The sequence below is a fragment of the Dipodomys merriami genome, unplaced genomic scaffold (genome assembly GCF_024711535.1).
Source record: "Dipodomys merriami isolate MVZ:Mamm:240054 unplaced genomic scaffold, mDipMer1.0.p SCAF_9, whole genome shotgun sequence".
NCBI classification, from domain to species: Eukaryota; Metazoa; Chordata; class Mammalia; order Rodentia; family Heteromyidae; genus Dipodomys; species Dipodomys merriami.
Genome location: NW_027206512.1, coordinates 42,027,668 through 42,050,906, shown reverse-complemented (window position 1 = coordinate 42,050,906; position 23,239 = coordinate 42,027,668). Strand labels below are relative to the sequence as shown.

The following is a 23,239-nucleotide window of genomic DNA, read 5'->3' as shown; positions in this document are numbered from 1 at the left end:
TTGCGCACTTGTTTTTTTGTGTGCATTTTTTTTAATTGTAAAAATCCTGTACAGAAGGGTTACAGTTACATGAGCAAGGTAATGAGTACATTTCCTATCAAGCATTGTTGCCTCCTCCTCTGTTTTTCCCGTAGCATCTTTTCCCTCCCACCTCCACAACTACCCCCCTACCCAAGTTGTAAAGTTCGTTTTCATCATAGTGTCTTGTACATCTCATTGTTGCCATGCCCACTTGTTTTAAAGCAAAGCACCATTTTTCCTACTTAACCAATCAGAAGGTAGAAGTAAGTCTCTGCAAGTGGTGGGGGAGTGCTGCCACCTAGAGGCTTCCTGGTGAAATTCCCACCAAAGTATTCGTGCTGTACTATTAGGAGCCCAAGGCTTTTTGTTGTTTTTGTTTTTGCTGTTCTATGAGTTATCTTTTGAAAATGTGTCTTCATCCATATAAAAATGTATTTTCTTCCATAAACAATTCTAAAAAGGCTTTGACATACTCTAACAGCAATAGATAAGGCATACATCAAATATATATAATAAAAAATCTGAGGAGAGCTGGGGGCATGGCTGAAGGAAAGGGCTTGAGTTAAAATCCCTGCATGGCCCCAGGAAAAGCTTTGGCAGAGGATGTAACTCAGTGGTAGAGTGCTTGTCTAGTGTGTGTGTGAAGTTTTGGTTCCCATCACCACATACATATGTGTGTGTCTATGTGTGTTGTGTAAAAGTAATGTTATGAATCTGGTTAGTGAGTATTAATGTATTCTATCCCTGTTCCCTAAAGTATTGTTCTTCAATTTTGTGTGTGTGTGTGTGTAATTTATCACTATTTTATAATTTTTTCCTTTGATAAGTGTGAAAACATTCCCCCCCTCCCAAAACCAAATCATTCTTAAATGGCATTTTAAAATAGATCAATTATGTCATTAGTAAAAATAATAGCATGTGTGTTCCCAAGCTAGCCTCCAACATGTTGGTGACATTCCTGGTGACACCCAGTTCTTTATATGTCAGCGAATAGCTGGCTTTCAGTGGGCTCGGCACCCCAGTCTCACAATCCTTGGCACATTCCAGTGAAGAAAATGTGATGTTAAAAGGAAAGGCTAGGCTGCCACTCCGTCCTGGTGGCAGAAATGATCTCTTACCCACCCCAATTGTCATTAAGTGTGTGCTGTGTTCTTCGATTCAGATGATTCTGCTGAGGTCCTAGCCCCACTAAGGGAGGTTCTTTGGTGGGAGTTTTTTTTTTTTAATCACCGCTTCTTGTAATATCCAGAAAGAGTTTGGAGGATTCTGGCACCTCAGCCTCATTGCTACCCAGCCCACACTGCAATCCAGCTTCTGATTGGGGAAGGAGGCCATGGGGGTGGGGGTGGGGAATATGGGCTAAATGTCTCCTTGACCATACAAAAAATGATTCTTTCTATGATTTGCTTTCCAATGTTCCTGTCTCTGCATTCAATGCCCTTTCAGAGCCACGGCACTTTACGACAACTGTGACTCGATGCAGCCCAACAGTGGCCTTTGTGGAGTTTTCCTCCAGCCCCCAGCTGAAAAATGATGTGCCAGAAGAAGAAAAAGACCAGAGAAAGCCAGAAAGTGAAATGGGTGGAAAAGTGGAGCTGGTGCTGTCACAAAAGGTAAATTAAATGCAGGTGTTATTATGTCTCATCCTGCAGCTGCTATGGTACTGATGGATGATTAAAGTTTCCTTTCCCCTCATCTTCCTCCTCTCTAGTCTATGTTCTTTCTATGAGACAAATATATTACATTTTCATTGTAGAAAAAAAGTTAAATATAGCCAGGCATCCGTGGTTTACACCTATAATCCTAGTTACTCCAGAGGCTGAAATCTGAGGATCACATTTTGAAGCCAAACCGAGACCAAAGTCCATGAGATACTTAAATCCACTAAACTAATCCCCCCCAAAAGTTAAGTCAAGTGATAGCTAGCCTTGAGCAAAAGGAGCTCAGAAAGAATGCCCAGTGCATGAATTCAGGCCCCAGGACTGGCACATGTACACACAAAGTAAATGTAGAAAGGAAGGTATACATTAAAACATGCTAAACCTCTCAAGTATATTCTAATGTATCAATTTTTAAGACGGTAATGCAGTTAAAATTAAATGTAATTTAAATATAAATTTAAAAGCCTCACAGGCTTCATTTTGTTGTGTGTTAGCTTGTCTTTTTTACTTTTAACTCATCAGGTTACTAATATTCTCTTTTCAGTGTTAACCAGCTTTTAGCAATGGTACTTCTGATGTCACAGGATTCGAATAATAGAATACATAAGAAGTCGTTCTTCTGATATAATGGGTTTTAAAGTCTTTTTAATTTTTTTCTTCCATGTTTGGAATCAGAATACTCACATCGGTTAGGTGTGCTTTAAAATTTACTCCAGTTGTTCTCAAATTTGGCTTCCCCCTAGAATTAAAAAAAAATTATGACTGTATCCATAACATTCAGTGTTTGGTGGTGGTGGTGGTGGTGGTGGTGGTGGTGGTGGTGGTGGTGGTGGTGGTGGTGGTGGTGGTGGTGGTGGTGTGTGTGTGTGTGTGTGTGTGTGTGTGTTTGTGTGTGTGTGTGTGTGTGTGTGTGTGAAAATGCAACTTGGTAAATTGAGGGGATGAGTGAAATAATGAGAGAGGAGAGAGATTAGTGAAACATGGATAAACATGGATTATAATCACAAACTGACATGTTGAATTGAAACCTCTTTGTACAACTACTTAAGGATTAAATAAACAAATACAAGAGAAAAGAACTGGAAAAAATTTATACCAAGACCCTTTCAGACCAATGGATTTGAATCCCTGGAGGCAGGCCCCAGGTATCTGTAATTTTTTTTTTTTTCTGTTGATCATGGGGCTTGAACTCTGGGCCTGGGCGCTGTCCCTCAGCTCTTCAGCTCAAGGCTAGCACTTTACCACTTGAGCCACAGCACCACTTCCAGTTTTCTGGTGGTTTATTGGAGATAAGAGTTCCACAGCTTTTCTAGCCCAACCTGGCTTTGAACTGCAATCCTCAGATCTCAGCCTCCTGAGTAGCTAGGATTACATGCATAAGTCACTGCCACCTGGCTGGTATCTGTAATAAACAGACCACCAAGATGGAGCAAAACTGTGGCCAATGATATATAGTAAGATTCCACCTTGAAAATCAGTCCTGCAGGTCCTGCAGCAAAATTTCTCAGGAATAGCTAGCTCCTAGGTCCCCAAGTTCAAGCCAAAAGATGGACAAAAATAAAATTTAAAAAAAATCCTACATTTGGACTTGACTTTGAAGTAAAAATTTTACCAGTGAGTTAAAGTTCATATGTAAGTTATTGAGCCATTTTGCTGTGTCAGGTACCTGAGACCTTCACCAGTGAATACCACACAGCCCCAAAGCCCTACAGAGCTAAGAATGATGGGCCACTGGCAGAGCCTCTAAAATGCCTGGTGCCGTGATGCGTGGTGGGTGTTTCAGACTCTTGCTGTGTTCTGTGTAGAATTGGAGAATGGTCTGGAGGTCTGTAAAGACAAATTAAACTGTAGGTCAAACAGTTGCTCAGGGGCAATTTCCCATCTTCTTCCGGAACGCCTTATCCAAAATATATTTGCTCCCTTTATTATGTTTGAAAACTAATTTTTTCCTCTTAAATCCAAAATGAAAGGAAAACACCTTTGTATTCCTATTTTATATGAAGAATACTTTTATTAAACAGGTTGACAGCCACCATAGAATTGGCATTTCTCATCATCTGCCCTTATCTGTGTTACAGAAACCTTTTCTACTAGCTGTGCCCCATCTATACCACTATGGGAAATTTTAGCTTCAGAAGCACTAAAGTTTAGATTGTTTTGTTTTGTTTATTGCTTGCTTGATTGGTTGGTTGCTGATTGGTTGAGTGTGTGGATGTGTGGGTTTTTGTTTTCATTTTTTTTGCTCTGGAGCCTTTGGCTATCTAGCAAACATTATCCACAGATTAATATTTTTAAAGTATAAAATGAGATACACAAGAATTGCTGAGTTGTCCTTGCTGTCAAGATATGCAGAGCCCCAAATTCCATTCTTGGATTCCAGGGTGAAAACCCCTGCTAGTTAATTCACAGATGGAGCCCAGCATCTCCACCCACACCATATGACTTTCTCCCCTTCCACTCAGCCCTCCTGTAGTTAGTTCTTACATCACAGTGCTCACAGTGGATATAATAACTTTTATTTTCTGATTTCACTTGAAGCTATTACCCTTGTAAAACAATCTTCCCAGTCCAGCAAGCTGACTTTTCTTTCTTTTTCTTTTTTCTTTTTTGGTCAGTTGTAAGCTTGACTCTAGGCCTGAGCACTATCCCTGAGCTCTTCAGCTTGAGTGGAGCACTCCACCACTTGGAGCCACAGAGCCAGTTTTCTGGTGGTTAACTGGGGATAAGAGTCTCACAGACTTTCCTGCCCAAGGTGGCTTTGAACTATGACCCTCAGATTTCAGCTTCCTGAGTATCTAGGATTGCAGGCATGGTGACTTTTCTTTTTTTTTTTTTTTTTTGTTTTGGTCTGGTCGTGGGGCCTGAACTCTGGGCCTGGGCGCTGTCCCTCAGCTCTTCAGTTCAAGGCTAACGCTCTACCACTTGAGCCATAGCGCCACTTCCGGCTTTTTTCTTATGTGGTGCTGAGGAATCGAACCCAGGGCCTCAGGCATGCAAGGCAAGCGCTCTACCACTGAGCCACCTTTCCAGCCCCCTGACTTTTCTTTCTAGCATCATTCTGAGCATTTCTGCTGACTATTCGTCATTTCATTTATCTGAAATGTATTTTTGTCAGCCTTTACCACAGAAGAAATAATATCCATTAGATGAAGATCTGAGAGTTGTCATCTTAGAGAAGACCAGGCTTTAGCTTTTCTAGATATCTCATAAGTGAAGTTCATTCAGACATCTGGTTGACCTCAGCAATGCAGAATGAGGTGGTTGACTATTTTTCTTCAGGATTCTCTTAGGATTGGATATATTATTAATAAAGAAAAATAAAATCCTACCAAGAAAAAAATTCATTAATTTATCCTCAGAACCAAAGGATAATTTATATTTTGATGAAATAAATGCTCTACTGTCCTCATATATATAAACATATATATGTATGTATATGCATATATGTGTATACATATATGTAATATATAACATATATGTATGCGTATATGTGTTTATATATATATAATATGAAAATTCCTTGTGGGGCTTGAATTCTGGGCCTGGGCACTGTCTTTTCAGCTCAAGGTGAGTGCTCTACCACCTGAGCACCACTTCCAGTTTTCTGATGGTTAATTGGAGTCTGATAGACTTTCCTGCCCAGTCTTGCTTTGAACCGCCATCCTCAGATATTAGCCTCCTGAATAGCTAGGGTTACAAGCATGAGCCACCAGCGCCCGGCACATCCATTTTTTTTAATTTTTAAATTTTTTCTTTCTTTATTAAAAACCTCCTTTATTTCCCCTTCCCATCCCTTCCCATCTTCCCCCTGCCCGCCTCCCCTACACCTCACCCCCCACGGCCAAAGTTATAAAGTTTGTTTTTCGACATAACAATTTGTACATCTCATTGTTGCAATGGGTCCACCTGTATCCCTATTTAAACGATTTGATTTTTGTCATGTCAAAACCAGCTTTACAATGTCGGTGTGGGGGGGGAGGGGGGTATAATTGGGTGGGGGGAGGGGGGTAAAATTGGGTGGGGGGAGGGGGGAGGCGGGGAAGGGAAGTGAAGGGTAAACAAAAGAGGAGGCTGCAATGCTTGGTAAGAAATGTATGCATTATCCTGCCCATGTAATTGTAGCCCCCCTGTACAGTATGTTCTCAAATAAAATAAAATACAATTAAAAAAAATAAAAATAAATAAACGATTTGATTTTTTTTTATTAAGCAAACATAGGAATTTTTAAGCTAGAAATTAGGGAATGATTTGCCACAAGGACACGTAGTCTAACATATTTCCCTAAGGCCAGCTTTGCTCAGCACCGTTTGATGCTTATTTGTGCTTACTGCTGCTTTGACACAGGCAGAGTTACTGTTAGTTCTTACATAAGAGTCACCAATGGTAGATACAACAGCTTTTGTTTTCTGATTTCATTGAAACTATTCCTTTGTAAAACAATGTGCTTTACGGACGTTTATGAGGGGTGGAGTAGTATCTTGAGCATTAAAATGATGATATTACTGTAATGTTTAGTACTTGCAGAGTAAGGTTTTTAAAAATTATGTTTACAGATCCTTTCAATCTGGAACAGCTCATTTCCTGACATGATAAGTTAGTATTGTGTGGTGCTAGAAAGAAAATACGTGATTGGCCAATAAACAGAGGAGAGAGTAACATAGAGTTGTAAAGATGAAGCTCCTGTCTTCTGGATTTGAAGAAAGGGATCACTTGTTTTTATGCCTTTGTTTTATTTCTCTGAAAAACTGACCTCTGTGAACATAGTCAAGCAAAAGAGTTTTAGGGAAAGAACAACAACAAAAGTCCATGGAAAAGTTAAATGTTTACATTTAATTGACTTCTTAAAGTGTCTACCTTAGGTTACATTTGTTAATGATCAATACGTAATAATGTTTATGTCTGGTGTCCATGGTCCAGGTGGTAAAGCCAAAATCTCCAGAACCAGAAGCAACCTTGACCTTTCCATATCTGGATAAAATGCCTGAATCCAACCAACTACACTTGCCAAATCTGAATTCACAAGGTAAGGAGAAGGAAATGCTTTAGCTCTACGCATTCGTCTGGGCCCCTCTGTTTAAAATATCCTTTATTTTAAAGGATGGTTATACCCCTTAACCTGATACTCCTTTAGACATGGTATTTGCAGAGTCTGTGATAGTTGAATTAAGAATTTCAGAATGGAAAGCTAAGGGTGAATTCTCTATGTGGCCAAACAAATTCCAACTGCTAAGGCCTCTGAGTCTGCCATAGACTATGGACACAAAGAGGGTCTGAATAAGGATTTGAGACCTTATAAACTTTTTGTAAGCTGGGCACCACTGGCTCATGCCTGTAAACCTAGCGGCTCAGGAGGCTGAGATCTGAGGATCGCAGTTCTAAGCCAGGCCAGGCAGGAAAGTCCGTGAGACTCTTATCTCCAAGTAACCACCAGAAAACTGGAAGTGGCGCTGTGGCTCAAGTTGTAGAGCACTTGCCTTGCGCTTAAGAGCACAGGGACAGTGCCCAGGGCCAGAGTTCAAGCCCCACAACCAACAAAGAAAAGCAAAAGCTTTTGTATTCACTCCAAAACACAAAAAAAAAAATTAAAAATCTAAAAGAAATCAGTAAGACTTCTTAAAGTTTATGATCAATATTACGCCACTTCAGTTGTCAATTTGAGTTTTCATAGAGTGTTCATATATTTATTATTTCCAAGACACCATGAATGTGCCCAAGCTCTAGGTTTGGGACCGCCCAGACCATGTCTGCTTCTGTGAGCCTGGACAGCAGCCAGGGTTGACACTTCTAACAAGCTATAATAAGAGGAAGCTGGTATGGTAGACTCAGGGACCATACCATGAAAACCGCCGACTTGAAAAATTGATTTTTTTAAATGGTGGCTCAAAGACATTGTTGATAGCTATAAAAATAACAGTTATACTTGTTTGGAGTTTGTAAAGCTCCCATCTTTCCAGAAGCAAGAAGTTACCTTAAAAGACATGATTTGACTGGGCATTGGGGGTTCACACCTGTAATCCTAGCTACTCAGGAGGCTGAGATCTGCTGATCATGGTTCAAAGCCAATCCCAGAAAGTCCATTGAGACTTTTATCTCCAGTTAAGCAACAACAACAACAAAAAAGAGCTGAAAGTGGAGCTGTGGCTCAAATGGTAGAGTGCTAGCCTGAGCAAAAAAAGCTCAGGGACAGCACCCAGGCCCTGAGTTCAAACCCTAGAACTGGCACACACACACACAAAAGACATATTTATCTTTCATTGGGGCAAGGATGAGTGCAAGAATGACCCTAAAGTCCAGCCGCAAATCTCAGGGAACCATACAGTCAGGAAAGAATCCTGGAGTCATATCTAAAAATTTATATTTCCCCCATTTGGGGTGAAGGTGGATATGGGGTTTGAACTCAGGACCTTTTGCTTGCTAACTAGGCACTAAATGAATGACCTGAGCTCCCCCTCTAGCCCTAAGACAGAATATTGCATGTTTGCCTGTGGCTAGCCTCAGGCACTCAAGTCTGCTGCCTAGCCCTCCAGCATAGCTGGGGATACAGCTGTGAATCACAGCACATGCTTTACTATTTAAGACTGGTTTCCTAAGATTTTGTTTGGTCTGGCCTTGAACTGTGATTCTCCTGACCTCTTCCTCTCCAGTAGCTAGAATTAGTGAGGTGAGCCACTGCACGAAGCAGCTCTCCTATTTCTTTAAATTCACCTGTCTATAGATTGTTCATCCCACTGATTGTATACAGTCTACTGTTGACTCTAATGATGTTCCATGGTTTTCCCTTGAACACACACACACACACACACACACACACACACACACACACACACACACACACACACACACACACACACACACTACTGCTACTACTACTACTTTACTACCCCTTAGACTTTTCCAACATCCCCTACAACCCACACAAACTCTGTATGTTCAGGTTTCACAAGTAAACAGAATCCCCATTAAATCTGAGTATTAAATTCACCGAACACCCAGTCAGAGAGCAGGTGCACAAGCTGTCGGGGTTTTCATTGACCCTTGTGAGGGTTTCAGGCCTTGCATGTGTTTGAGTACCTGAGGGTCCCTCACTCTTGATTCCTGGGTGACCAAGACTAACCCTTCTTTGACATGTCACATGTGGTTCGGGCCAGTTCTTGCCTGGTTTCATGGTTTTCTGTTTGTTCTGTTCTGCATCTGATCCAGAGCCGCCTGGCCCTGCCAGCATGCCGCTGAGAGTTCAGAACTCTTGGCTACGGTCCCAGTTTTTCTCGCAGTCAGGTAAACGCTATTCTAGGTAGCTGTGGTTCTTTTGTATGAAAATACTTGTTGGGCAACCAATGATTTCTGGCATTTGTCCTCATTTCTGACTTGAGAGAGAGAGAGAGAGAGAGAGAGAGAGACAAAAAAATAAGAGTGCTTATTTCTGACATCGCAAAATATCAACACCAATTACACTCAAGTTTGGAGAAGATCCATAGAATTCTCTGTTAATTTTAAGATTGCAAAGACACATTTGTGTGTGTGTCTGTGAGTACTAGAGCTTGAACTCAGGACCAAGGCACTCTCCCTTACACAAGGTTGGCACTGTACTACTTGAGCCTCACCTCCACTTCAGTCTTTTGGCTGATTTATTGGAGATAAGAGGCCTAGGAGCTGGCTTCAAACCATGATCCTCCAATTTCAACCTCCTGTGTAACTAGCATTACAGGCATGAGCTACTGCCTAGCCAACCCCTTCATTTTCAAACAAAGACTAGAAACACTTAGCAGAAAGTGGTTCTGTCTCTCTTGCTAACCATGTCACTTTCTGTCCTTCCCGGATGACACATGGCCTCTCTATGATACACCTGCAAGTCAGACATGAGGGGACTGCCCAGTCATGCTGGAGTAAGGTGCACTAAGAGCCAGCACAGTAGCCATAGCAATTGCTTCCTAAGTCTAGTGCCTGGTGTTGATGTGGTCAGCGGTACACTGTTCCTGGCTTTGGGTGATGGTACAGCTGCTGCAAAGGTCTGCTTTATTATGATTTCCTGATACCCTGGATTTTCCAAAAACAAAAACAAAAGGTCTAAAACTGACATAAGACCTCCGTGAAGAGGATACAAATAAAAGAGAAATTAGAAGCTACTCATATTGATCTATTTTTTCCTTCCTTTATTCTGTACAGTGGATTCTCCAAGCAGTGAAAAGTCACCTGTAACTACACCTGTAAGTATCTCCTTTTGGGTTTGTTTTTTTTTTCTGGTCATTGGGGCTTGAACTCAGGACCTGGGCACTGTCCCTGAGCTCTTTTGTTCATGGCTAGTGCTCTACCACTTCAAGTCACAGCTCCACTTCTGGTTTTCAGGTGGTTCATTGGAGCTAAGTGTCTCACAAACTTTCCTGCTTGAGCTGGCTTTGAACCATGATCCTCAAATCTCAGCTTCTTGAGTAGGTAGGATGACAGGCCAGCGCCAGGCACTATCTCACTTTAAGAAGAAAGATGGTGCATTTTGTGTGACTTTAATTTATAATATAGTTGGTTATCTTAAAGAAGACTCAACCAAATAAGAGATTTAAAAGACAATTGGTTGTCAGAGAATAATTTCATGCTGCCAGGCCATTGAGGAGATGGGGGCCATGATTCTATGAGATTGTCATCAAGCCTATAAACCAAATGGAAAGTCAGGAAAGCAGACTCTAAAAGAAGCATTTAACTGGATACAATGGTAGAAGTTAATACTCAAATAGACATTTCTGTAGACATTGAAAAAGTGAGATCTGTGGATCATTGTTAGAAGTCAGCCCAGACAGGGAAGTTGTGAGACTCTTACCCCCAATTAACCATCAGGAAACACCAGGAAACGGAGCTGTGGCTTAAGTGGTAGGGCCCCAGCCTTGAGAGGAAAAGCTAAGGGTTAGCACCAAGGCCCTGAGTTCAGGCCTTCAGTACTGGCATAGAGACACCAAAACATGTCACAGATTCACACCAGCATTTTGGTGCCACCAAAGCAGACTTTAACTATGCAAAGCCTTCTGTTCCTGTGACCCACGGGAAACTATTTGCCTTCTCTTCCTCTGGATGGTCTGTGAGGATGTGTTCCCTTCTGATCCTGAATGTTTTCTGTTTTGTTTTGTTTGTGTTTGGAGCAGTTTAAGTTCTGGGCATGGGACCCCGAAGAAGAGCGCAGACGACAGGAAAAATGGCAACAGGAACAGGAACGTTTGCTCCAGGTAGGACTAGGTGTACCTCATTACCTTTTCCTCTTGACAATTCTCTCTTCGTTTCTGGTGCATTGAATAGATTTTCTAGGACAGGAAGCAGATGGAATCTGATGCATGAGTCTGTAGATTCAACAGTGTCCCATAACTAATTCTTCCTGCCAAAAGCTTCTATGGTGAAGAGAAAGGAAAAGTCTTCACATTGACATGCGGAACACCTCCAAGCATTGATTAAGGATCAGTCCGCCCTTTTGTTACCTTCTTAGTCACTAATTTTCAGTGACAAACTAACTGCAAGAATGAATTACCCAAAAGCTATTTAAGGGCATAAAGGAAGACTAAAATCTGGCCTTTGTCTAGTTCCTTAAGTAGAAATCTGCTCCATCGTTGAGTAAAAGTAGCTGGATTATCAATTCTCTGGGACTCCTGGGAGGAAATTTATCTTGCTCTTAATTCACATCTGTTTCCTGGATTAACAGGGCTTCCCAAAGCAACATAGTAAGTTAAAACCTAATCTATGTTGAGTACTCCAGATGTGGCAGGAACTGCACTTGGCACTAGACATCATTCATCTAATTTAATCCTCATTCAACCCTTCAAAGTAGTCTGATTGGTCCTCATTTACAATTACACAGACACCAAGACTCATAAAAGTTACATTAATGCTCTCGAACTCACACAACAAAGAGACATTGAGCCTAGACTCAGATCCAAGTCTACAAAACTCTAAAACCCATGCTCATCTCACTATTCTCCCAAAGCATTGAAGCAGCCAAAAAAAATCCTAAAGGAGAAGAATTCAAACTTCATTAGCTTTGTTGACTTTCTACTGTGTGAAAAGTGATGCTTAATACAACTTTATTTTACTTGCTTTTTCTTCAATTTATTGTTTCATCCTTTTGGCTTGAATCCAAGGGGTAGAGGAGTAGTTTAGAGAGTTGTAGTGTGGCTTTTATTCTGAAGTTAAGGCTGGCACCTTTGAAACACTCCTCAAGAAGCCGATTCCCAGAGCTGTTGGGACTTTGGGGTTCATTGGGAGCCCTGGCTCTCTGCTGTGGTCTTGGAAATGAAGTGCTTGCTCCCTTGGCTAAGTGATGAACAGTCAGAAGTCATACATGCTCCAGAGGAAAGAAGATGGGCATGCTGTGTACATTCTATCTTCCAAAGGTGGGCATGCTTGCTTGCAGTCACGGGCACCTGGCCCATGTCACTCCTGCCCTTACCTTACATGGTGACATTATGATTTTGTAGGCTCTGGTGTTTGTGAGGGAAAGAAGGTGTGAAGGTATGTGTGTGTGTGTGAGAGAGAGAGAGAGAGAGAGAGACAGACAGACACAGAGAGACAGAAACTGAGACAGAGAGCAACAGAGACGGAGAGAAGCTACATCTCGGTTGATGGAGGTGCCAAGAACTATTGGACCCAGAAGTGTAACTTGTCAGCTTCAGTTGTTTATTAGCCTTGGTGTCATTTTTAAGTCTGTTTTCCTATTGTGAAAAGCTCCTGAAGTCCACTCTAAAACTTCCCAGCGTTCAGTTTGGGTAGTAAGTTTTCACATGGGTTGACCAATTTGTGGTTTTGCTGGAATGTTTGGAAAAACACCAGCCTGCAGACATCCCACGGAAGGAAGTCCTTTTGTTCCTAAGATTGTGGCATAACATATCATTCCTGGAGGAATCTCCCTACCTTCCCCAAGCAGAGAAACAAGCAAGTGGGTCTCAGCCTCAGAGAGGATTGCCAATAGATGATGGAGTGTGTGTGGCACATACTCATGACTCTGTGTCTCCATTTTCTCAGGATGCCTTTCCCAAGGCATCTAGGATGTCAGTTCTCCTTTCAAGCTTTACTGTATTTTTATTTATTTTGTTTCTTTTTTTTTTTTGTCGGTCGTGGGGCTTGAACTCTGGGCCTGGGCGTTGTCCCTTAGCTCTTCAGCTCAAGGCGAGCGCTCTACCACTTGAGCTACAGCGCCACTTCCGGTTTTCTGGTGGTTTTTATTGGAGATAGGAGTCTCGCGGTCTCTCCTGCCCGGGCTGGCTTTGAACCGCGATCCTCAGATCTCAGCCTCCTGAGTAGCTAGGATTACAGGCGTGAGCCACCAGCGCCCGGCTTTATTTTGTTTCTTATACTCGTACCAGAGTTTTAACTCAGGACCATAACACTCTGACTTAGCTCTTTCTGCTCACTGCTGGTGCTCTACAACTTCCTATTCTTTGCCAGTTTATTGGAGATAAGAGTCCCTTGGTTTTTGTCTGTCTGGGCTGGTTCTGAACCTCATGAATAGCGAGGATTATATGTATGGTGAGCCCTTAGCTCAAGCTTTGATTGTGTGTGTGTGCACGCGCGCACACACACACATGTGCACACATGGTGCACACATATCACTCCTAGAGCTTAAACTCTGGGCCAGAGCCTGTGCACCATCCCTTAGCTTTTGTACTCAAGGCTACTATTCTATCACCTTGAGTTACAGCTCTACTTCTGATTTGTTTGTGTGTGAGTAATTTGAGATTAGAGCCTCACTGACTTTCCTGCCCCAGCTGGTTTCGAACCATGATCCTCAGATCTCAGCTTCCTGAGTAGCTAAGATTACAGGCATGAGCCACTGGCACCAGGCTCAGCTTTGATTTTAATCTCTAATTTATTCATTCCTTCCTGTCAGCTTCTCCAGGGCTCCAGTCACACTTCTTATATGACCTTATTGAAAGTATTTTTCTTTTATACCCCCAGAAGGGCTAAGTGTTACACCATTTGTAAACACAAGCATGACAGCTGTGGTGTGAAAGCATTTCCATGAGGCTTTTGAAAAGCTGCTCTTAATTCAAAGTTACCTAAAGCTAGGTAGATCTCATTGTGCTAGTGATCAATGGAGTCAATTAACTGATTATCTTCTTGTCCACTGTTCACCTTTCTGCTCTGTCTATCTTGTAAACCTAGTGTCTATAATACAGTGTATTGACTTCTACCAGCATCAGTGGTTTTTGTTGTTGCCGTTTCCAGTGCTGAGGATCAAACTTCGAGCCTAGGCAAATGTTTTACCTCTCAGCTACATCCTCAGCCCAGCAATGCTTTTCTGTTAATGACGTGCCAAAACTCAGTGAAGCTAAACTGTTGGTTTAGCCTACCTAGGACAAGACCCTAATTAAAGATTTTCATTTTTATTTCCCTTTCCACAAGCAAACCTCTACTTTTCTATCTAAAGAGCAATTCTTTTTTTTTTTTTTTTTGGGTCTGGTCGTGGGGCCTGAACTCTGGGCCTGGACGCTGTCCCTCAGCTCTTCAGCTCAAGGCTAATGCTCTACCATTAGAGCCACAGCGCCACTTCCAGCTTTTTTCTTTTTGCTTATGTGGTGCTAAGGAATCGAACCCAGGGCCTCATGCATGCAAGGAAAGTGCTCTACCACTGAGCCACCTTCCCAGCCCTCTAAAGAGCAATTCTTTAAAACACAAATAATATAATAATAACTGCTCTCCACTGGATTTTTATGTTCAAACTAAAATGAACAGCACAAAACAGTGCTTGCCTTTCATATCAGGAATTGACTAGATTCTGAATGTTACAAGAAGACAAGACTTCTGGTAGTTTAGAATAAGAAGAAAAAAATCCCAATGGTATTATGCCATAGTCAATGTCAGATACTCTGCGGCCACTGTGCAATTACAGGAGAGATACCAGAAGGAGCAGGACAAGCTGAAGGAAGAGTGGGAGAAAGCCCAAAAGGAGGTGGAAGAAGAAGAGCGCAGATACTATGAGGAGGTAGGAAAACCCTAGGACTGTCACCTTGCCATCCCAATTCCTTAGTCTCTCAGCACCTTTTCTGTCTGTGCTGTGTGCGTGTGTATAGCTATGTCAGTGCATAAAGTAGAGTCCCCCTCCTCCCTGCAATTGCTTTAAAAGAAGCATATCATATAGGCTCTAAAAGACTACAATAGCCTCAAAATATAAGTTGGGGTAAGATGTGTTGAGCCATAGTCAAAACAACAATGAAATTATATCTAGTCTCCAGTCATAGTCTGGTTCTTGATCTGCCTAAGAGAAAAGACATCAAAGAATCAATTCATTTGCTTATGTGTATATTTTTTTGTAGCAAGTCCATTTGATAATAAGCCAATTTTATAGGATGTTTGATTTCAAGGACAAATGAATATCTCCTTATTACAGACTGCATTCATTATGTAGCATCAAGGAGATTCATATAGGGTAATTTTATTTTGCTTCTTTACATTTTTTAAATGAATAAACCAACCACATTAGAAAATTTGCAGTGAACTACATTTTATGTGTATTATCTAAGCTTTGTTTATGATCAGTATTGTGAATTTCACCTTCAAAAATAATTTTGTGCGTAGTCAGGTCCCCAGTAGCATTTTCAATTGGGTTTCTTGGGTTGCACTAATCCAGACTTTATTTCTCTAAACTCAATGCTAACTGCTAATTTATTGCGCATAGCGAGTGCTACATGATTTGTAGTCTTTGAGAAAATAAGGACTTAAACACTCTGCTTGTTGATACATGACAAATTTTGCTGCTTTTTTCCCCCTGAATTTCCTTCCTGAATTTTTTCTCTTAACAAATACAACTTCCTACCTTTCACTGATTCCGTGCCTTCCCCTTAGGAGCGTAAGATAATCGAAGACACCGTGGTTCCATTTACTATATCTTCAAGTTCTGCAGACCAGCTGTCTACATCTTCCTCTGTAACCGAAGGTGGTGGGACAATGGTGAGACCACACTGGCTCAAAACCACCTGCGACACAATTAAACCTAAATAGAAGTTTCAAAACCACAAAGCCAGTTTCGCCATAAAAACCCCAGCAGCTTAACCATGACTAGCTATTTCTCTAAATCCAGTCACCTTCTACATTGGCCATCGTACCCATTAGTATTGTCACAGCCAGGACCAAATCATAGACTCCCTTCCTGAGAAGCAGTACAAGCATCATACTGTCACACCTACTCAATCAGGCTAGCAAGATCTCAAGTAGAGACATATTCTGCAATGTCCTTCTCCCTGCCCAGCTCCTGGATCTCTCATTCCTTCATCAGATAATGCTGGGGATTGCTTTGTCGTCTATGACAGCAACAGAGATGACCAAAATATGCCTTCCACCATTCTCCCTAACTGTGTCCTTTATAAAAGACTCCAGGTTGCAGTATCAGCTCCCGAGCCTGTGCTGCGGCCCTGGCCGGTCAGTGTAGGAACCTTCTCAATAAAGTTGCTTCTAAAAAAAAAAAAAAAAAAAAAAAAGACTCCACAAGAAATTCACTGTTGTCTCTGAGGGCTCGAAGGAGCTTAGAAAGCCTAGTCTACCTCCATATTGTCTAAGAAGGTCCTGGAGATACTGGACAATTGTCCATAATCTGCAAAAAATGGAACACCCAGACACTACAAAGTCACTTATCCTGAAATAAGCAGTCCCATGGCTTTATTTTGAAGAGGGGTTTTCTAACCAATTCTAACAAATTCAATGCTTGAGAGCTCCAGACACAACATAGATTCTAAATGGTTAGAAGTCACTGGAAACAGTTCACTTGGATGACTTGTTTCTACATGATAGGAAATGATTGAAAAATAACTAGTGGGGCTGGAGGGTGGGTAGAAGGGTAGATGGATATGATAAATGCACTAGAGATGCCTGAATAGAAATATCACAGTGAGTTGCATCCATTTGTATCTTAACATATGTTAATATTTTTTTTAAATTGGAGGCAGATAAAAGTGTGGTGTTTCAAAAATAAATTTTAAAAAAGGAAAAGATGTTTCAGCCATCCCCATGGCAAGAGGTAAATGTGTGTCCAGTGTGTTTAAAACATATATTCATTACTACCCTTGTGTTTCCCCCATTAGAACAAGATGGACTTGGAAAACTGTCAAGAAGAAGAAAAAGAGAGAAGTCAGAAGAAAGCTTTCCAGGGAGCTGACAATGACATATTGCTCAAGACCGAGGAGAGCGGTGCCCTGCAGGAGGAGGGCAGGTAGGAGCTGTACCAGGCTGTCTGAGAGAATTCTCCAAGCCTGGCTCTGCCCATTCTCTCCCAAGAAGCAGACGCATTGTGAATGCAAATCATATTCAGCTTTGAAATGATGGTTCCAGTAATACATTACATATTGCTTGAACATATTGTAATAGCTCTCAAGTCAGTGTCCTTATGCTCTTGAATATAAATAGCCTTATTTTGAAATAGGCAACACTTCTTTTTTTTAAATAAGGAGGAACAGTATAGATCATCCGAGGAGGTTATTGTCAATTCCAAGCCCTGTGCCTAAATATCAGTTACTAGAAATGATGAAGGCAGCTGAGGGGAGAGAGATTGATTGAAAAGATGCCCTGGTCCCCTCCTACTGTGGTTCTACTGTGCGCTGGAATTTGGCTGCTAGTATCCCCCTTTGGTGCATAGCTGATGGGTGTAGCTATGGGTGGTGATGGAGTTATTGATGCTCAATCATACCTGACCTGGAAGGGACCTGAAGAAAACCCAGTGTCCTTGATGAGACAGATGTTTACCCCTGAGGTCTGAGATAGCTAGATATCAGCAAGTATGCATGAATCCATGCGCATGTACGGTATTCCAGAGGGACCTGAAAACATAAGAGACTATGAAAATGGCATTTCAAACACTGGCCCATGTGAAATACTATCTGGGAACTGAGCTCTCCTGGTGAGGTTTTGCTCCCAGAATTCTCCTGTGCTTGTCAGTTACAATTTTAGGAGCAAAGGGCCTGTGGCTAGAGCCTGTGTTGTCTTTGGATGAGCACCTTTGCTTCCAGCTAACATAGAGTAAAGACTTTCTAGACGTTGAATGATGCCAAAAGACATTTTTATGTGCATTTTTGCTAGTTCTTCAGACAAGGATGCAATATGAATGTTTGCTAGACTCCTGCCTCATCACCAGAAACTTCCTCATCTGCTTCCACTCTCCTTTCCCAACACACAAAAGAGCACTGAGAGGCCCACAAATGACCACGGGCTACAAAGACCCTCTGTGGCCCCAACTGATTTCCACAATTCCCCTTGTGAGAATCGGACAGCTTCCCATTTGCTCTGGCGTCCCCCGCGATGAGTAGAATGGTGGGCAGTGAGAACATAAGGGATTTTTTAAAAATTCTTTTAGCTTCTTAAGTGAATTTTTTTAAAAAAAAAGTATAGTACTTTCTAATCTTTTAAATCTAGTTTAAAATTTTTAAAAAAATAGAATAAAGGACAAGTCAGACTGTCATTTATCAGATTGGATTTGGTACTTCCAGACCTTAAGGGACTGGACCAGTGAGTTTAATCCAGTCGCTTTCCTCTTTGTGCTGAACTATGGATATTTCTTTAACAGCCTGACTCCAGGGGCCCTGGCTCACTCTACAAACCCCATGTCAAAAGGAGTTCATGAAGACCTGGATGTGGAGGCCGGAACCCCACCCTGGGGGATGAACCCACAGCTAGCTCAGGGTAAGAGTGAGAAGAGGGCCTCACCTAGTGTGAGCTACAACATTTAAATTATTAAAAGATTTTCCCCCCACACCCCACCCCACCGCCACTAGGCACACACCCTGCATAGCAACGAGGTCCCGATGAGGCCTGAGCCGGTATTGGCACTTAAAAAAAGATATAACTGTACAGAAAAAACATTGATCTTCATAAACAGTGCATTCTAAGACTTCCACAAATTTTCTCCCTTCTACCATTGGATCGTCTAATCATCCCCTCACATAACTATGAAGAAGTGGAATCTGCACAGCCGAGTTGAGATTTGGGTGCTGGATGGCCAGGAAGGTGCTGACAGCTCAGCTCCCCGTTCCCCCCTGGTTCACACCGGTGCTCCTACTTGCCAGACTCACTCACTGTAGTAAAATTCAAATGCACTGGTATTCCATACTGAACAATCAAAGGCTGCACGCCACTGATCTCTGGAATCGTTCCATGGGGTGTTCCCATGTCACAGCCATGGCTCAAGGCTCGTTCAGGCTGGTCCCTCATTGATTCTGCAGTTCACACTGATGGCTTGTTAGCAATTTCACTATTTTACTTATGTTGGTAATGTTGTTTGTGTACTACAAAGGGACCTTTGAGAACACTGGCATCTGGTAGGCACTTCTTGACTGAGTCTAGAGATAGAGAGATTATACGAAGAGGGAGGGTGAACTGAAAGGAAGAAGTGATCGTGATAAATGTGTGCATAGCCAAGGGAAACTTGACTGAGCAAATAGACTTACTTTTTTTTTAGTGGTAGAGTTAACAAACTTGTCCGTGTGTGTATTTACGTGAATTGATGATCACATAAGAGCCTAGACAAGTGTGTGTGTGTGTGTGTGTGTGTATGTGTGTGTGTATGTGTGTGTGTGTGTGTGTGTGTGTGTAGAGAGAGCATCACTCGGGTGCCCTATGAGTCTAAACCATATCATAGTTGGTATGATCCATGAGTTAATGAAAGCAATGGGTATTTCTGTGTGTAGAAATGATGTTCCAAGTTACAATTGGATCTGCCCACATTACAATCGCATCCATGCAAGTTTGCTCTCTTCAATGTGTATGAAGCCAGTATCTTAAGTATTGTCATTGCTACATCAGATGTATCAGTGAGGTGAAAAATTCTGGCTTCAGATCTCCTTGGCTTCCAGAATTAATTCACTCTGGGCCTCTCCAACCACCTTGTGCCCACAGGGAATTGCTGTAACCCGGCAGGCTTTAGCACTGTAAAGAAAGGTGACTTAACTAGAGTTCTTTTCTTGATCTCAGGCCTGCCCCAGCATCAGCAGATATCAAGCCCACCAATGCACATGTCAGAAGATGTGAAACCAAAAACCCTCCCTCTGGATAAAAGCATGAACCATCAGGTTGAGTCTCCTGGTGAACGGCGGAAGTGAGTAAACAAATAAGATGCACATGGGACTCCCTTATTTTTAAAAAAATTGACATAGAAGGGGAAAATATGAAAATGTGTGAATGGCCAGTGGTTGGCAGCATTTGTGTTTTGTCTACACTTAATCTTATTGTCAAGGTAGCAAATATCTAGGAAAGGTTTGGAAGTACAAATTCACGCTGAATTTATCCATTTATCCAAGGCATATTCTTAATCCACAAATCTAAATATTGGAAAACACATCTCTTATATTTGTTACTTATTTGCATTAAATTGTCTTAGAGCTTGTAGTCACACGTTCTTTCAAAAAAAGATATTCTTAGTCTCTCCTAATCTTACCCATTTTAATAAGCTAGCTGCTTAATTCTGTGAGACCTGGATTTTTACAATGGTAGTCATTCTGCCTTAGAAGCATTTCAGTTTAATAGGCACTGTGTTAATGAGCTCACAAACATTTCAAGTATGAAACACTTATTAATGCTTAATTCATTTTATTGTTAATATTAGATATTATAAAAATAATAATGATATCGTTAGTGAAATGAAACAGATAGTATTAAATATTAGTTTGATGTTTAGTTGTTAGCATTCAATTATATGAAGTATTTCATACATTCACTCACTGAACCCTCCCAATAACTTTATGAGATTCTTTTCATTTTATGGTGATGAAATTTAGACACGTTAAACAATTTACCCAAAGCAACTGGCTGGCAAAGTGGTAGAGGAATTCACTCATCAGTTTACTGGAAGATCATATTTAAGCCAGAGGTATGCTGTAATCACCGTTCCAAGAATATAACATCCATTATGCTTTCACCCACCATCTACCTCGAGCCAGATGCCGGGATTCAGGTTTCTGCTCTGCCACTTGCCCACACAGACCTGTGGGCAGCTTCCTTCATAAACAGTGTGGTAGCAGCGCCTTTCTCATAGGAGTTCAGGCCTAGCAAACAGCAAGCACTATGAAGCATAGCTTAGGTGATGATGAAAACCTTTGTGATTGGGGAAAACATTCCATTTTCACCTCATTTTTCTTGTTAGGTTTTCTTTTTCCTCAATTCAAGGCCCGCTCGCCTTAGTTTTATTTCTAGATGTCTAGGGTACCAGAATCAATAGAAGCAGAAAACACACTTTGATGTTATTATCTGTTATTATGATTTTAAACCTTTTTTAAAGCAACATTACTGACACTTGGGGGCGCTGTAGGAAAGTATAATGTTTTGGAAAGGTCAAGCCCTGTTGGAGTAGGGGTTCCGGGGGAGGGGGGGGGGGGGACACAGGGTGGCCAGGAGATGTGGTGAGGGATTATGTTGAAAGTAGGAGAGAGGGATGTGTGCTTTCTTTACATCTGCATTGACACTCTGGTCTTCTCATTCTTTTCTGTGTTTTTCTCTTCTACCACTTTCTTTACAAATGAAGTCAACTTTTCAAAGCCTGAGCCCAGAACTGACAACCAGGCACCGGCATGGCTCCCATGCTACCCGCTGTACCTGTACACCCGTGCTGGCAGCTTCTGCCTGGCGACCATTCGGATCTGTGGCTACCTGAGGCATGCTGTAAACACGTCCAGCTAGCTATGGTAGCACAGGCCTGTAACTCCAGCATTCAGGAGGTGAAGGCACAAGGATCATAAGTTTGAGGCCAGCTGGACTACATAACTAGACACTCAAAAATTTAAAAAAAAAGAAAACTTGAACATCACCCTCTATCACATGAATCCAGGGAACTGCTTGACTGAAAAAATACCTTCTTTAAAATGGGCCCTGTATTTCTGGCTCTGTGTTTTCCCCGTGACCCTACCTGCCTTTTTTCCTAACCAAGACCATAATTTGTATCTACTCTGCATACAAAAGCAGCTCCATGAACATCAAAAAAAAGGTGGTTTTAAGTAAAGAAGAATTTAACAAGAAATAAAAATTAGAAAAAAATTCTTTTTTCTAATCAGCAACACCAGCATACCTGCCTAGTTTTGATTTCATATTGTTGGTACTAGGCAGAATTACTATTTTTCTTCTTTAAAAAAAAATATATATATATATATTAGCCAGTGCCTATGCTCAGGCTTGTAATGTTCACTACTCAGGAGGCAGACATCTGAGGATTGCAGTTGGATATCAGCCTGGGCAGAAAAATACACGAGATCCTATCTAGCGAAAATACCAGACTCAAATCATTGCTCAGATGGCAGAGTGCCAGCCATGAGCAAAAAAGCTGAACAAGAATATGAAGTTTAAAGTACTAAAGGAGGAGGATCGTGAGTTCCAGGCCAGCCTATACTGCCTATGAGACTGTGTCTCGAAAGAAAAGACAAATTAAGAACAAAATACTACTAGAAGACTCTGTGGTCTCTGATTTGTCAAGGAAGTTTGGGGTCCTTTCTTTTTTAATCTAATGGATTTGAACTTCTCTTAACTTGTCATAATTTGGGGCTCCTTTACCATGTTGCAGGAAAAGCCCTCGAGAACACTTTCAGGCTGGGCCTTTTTCCCCCTGTTGTCCTACCCCTCCCGGACAGTCACCAAACAGGTACAAGAGGTCAGCACACCTTCCTGGGCTGATTTCTTCCATCTGCAGCTTGCCAAGTATCACCTCTTGGCATCATGACTTATGCCAAGCATTAGCCATTTTGAGAGATCCATCCATCCACATTTCCTCCCTGCTCCCCCAAAGCAAGATGAAAGAAAACACCCCTCAGCCTGCAGTGGAAAAAAGCCAAGTGGGTAACGAGGGCACAGACATGGCCATAGTAGTTTAATTACATTGTGGGAAACTGCAGTCTAATAATAAGCCACCGGAGAGTTGCTGGGCTTCTCCATGGGTGCCTTTCGGCGCCCTTCTGGGTAGGATGGGCTGTGGCTGCTTGAAAACCAGGCAGAAGCTATGTGAAAGCCAACGCTACTCTTCTCTCTGAACCAATTGGAGCTCTCTCATGATCACTTGTGGCCGTTAGTTGGGCCCCATGATGTCCTTGAAAGCTGCCTGAATTTCCATCCACTGCAGAGACAAATGACTGAATACTCAGAGGTTTTCATCTGATGCAGGAATTTTATTTAACTACTTGATAAGAGGGAGATCATCATGAACTGGGTTTGATTAGGACATCTCCCCCGCCCCCCCTTTTTGGTCTTCCTTTCCGTGTTCTCTGTGCCCTCTTGGCTTTCAAATAGTATTGCATGTTTAAATCCTGTCATTCCCAGAGCTTTTCAGACAATGAGGCATGGTTGCCATGCAGTCATGGGTCTGGAAAGGCTGCCTGAAGGGCATAGCCATCTGGTTCCAGATGTGTTACTGACCTTGGCCTCTTCCTGATACCTCTGCCTGTTACCCATTCTGTTCTATCACAAGTGACTCTCTACTTATGAAGAAAAATCACTTTTTCCTTGATAAATGAAGAGAAATGCCCTAAAGCAACATGAGAACCTTAGTAAAACTAAACATGATTGTCTTTTAGGGCTTGTCATAAAAAAATGCATAATCAAGCCAGTGCTGGTGGCTCATGCCCATAATC

At 41.8% G+C, this 23,239-nt stretch overlaps 1 protein-coding gene across 5 annotated transcripts in view; it reads left to right on the top strand.

Moving 5' to 3' along the window:
• Limch1 (LIM and calponin homology domains 1) overlaps positions 1 to 23,239 on the top strand; it is a 307,901-nt gene that overhangs the window by 271,341 nt on the left and 13,321 nt on the right. For 3 of the 5 annotated variants that reach the window (XM_070012224.1, XM_070012223.1, XM_070012222.1), the window contains 9 exons: positions 1,468 to 1,634; positions 6,600 to 6,705; positions 9,846 to 9,886; positions 10,811 to 10,891; positions 14,542 to 14,634; positions 15,495 to 15,599; positions 16,727 to 16,854; positions 18,202 to 18,317; positions 19,605 to 19,728. In XM_070012224.1, the coding sequence (XP_069868325.1) occupies positions 1,468 to 1,634; positions 6,600 to 6,705; positions 9,846 to 9,886; positions 10,811 to 10,891; positions 14,542 to 14,634; positions 15,495 to 15,599; positions 16,727 to 16,854; positions 18,202 to 18,317; positions 19,605 to 19,728 (961 nt within the window). Of the gene's footprint in view, positions 1 to 1,467; positions 1,635 to 6,599; positions 6,706 to 8,882; positions 8,958 to 9,845; positions 9,887 to 10,810; positions 10,892 to 14,541; positions 14,635 to 15,494; positions 15,600 to 16,726; positions 16,855 to 18,201; positions 18,318 to 19,604; positions 19,729 to 23,239 lie in introns of all 5 variants that reach the window. The other 2 variants (XM_070012221.1, XM_070012220.1) reach the window with 1 other exon arrangement.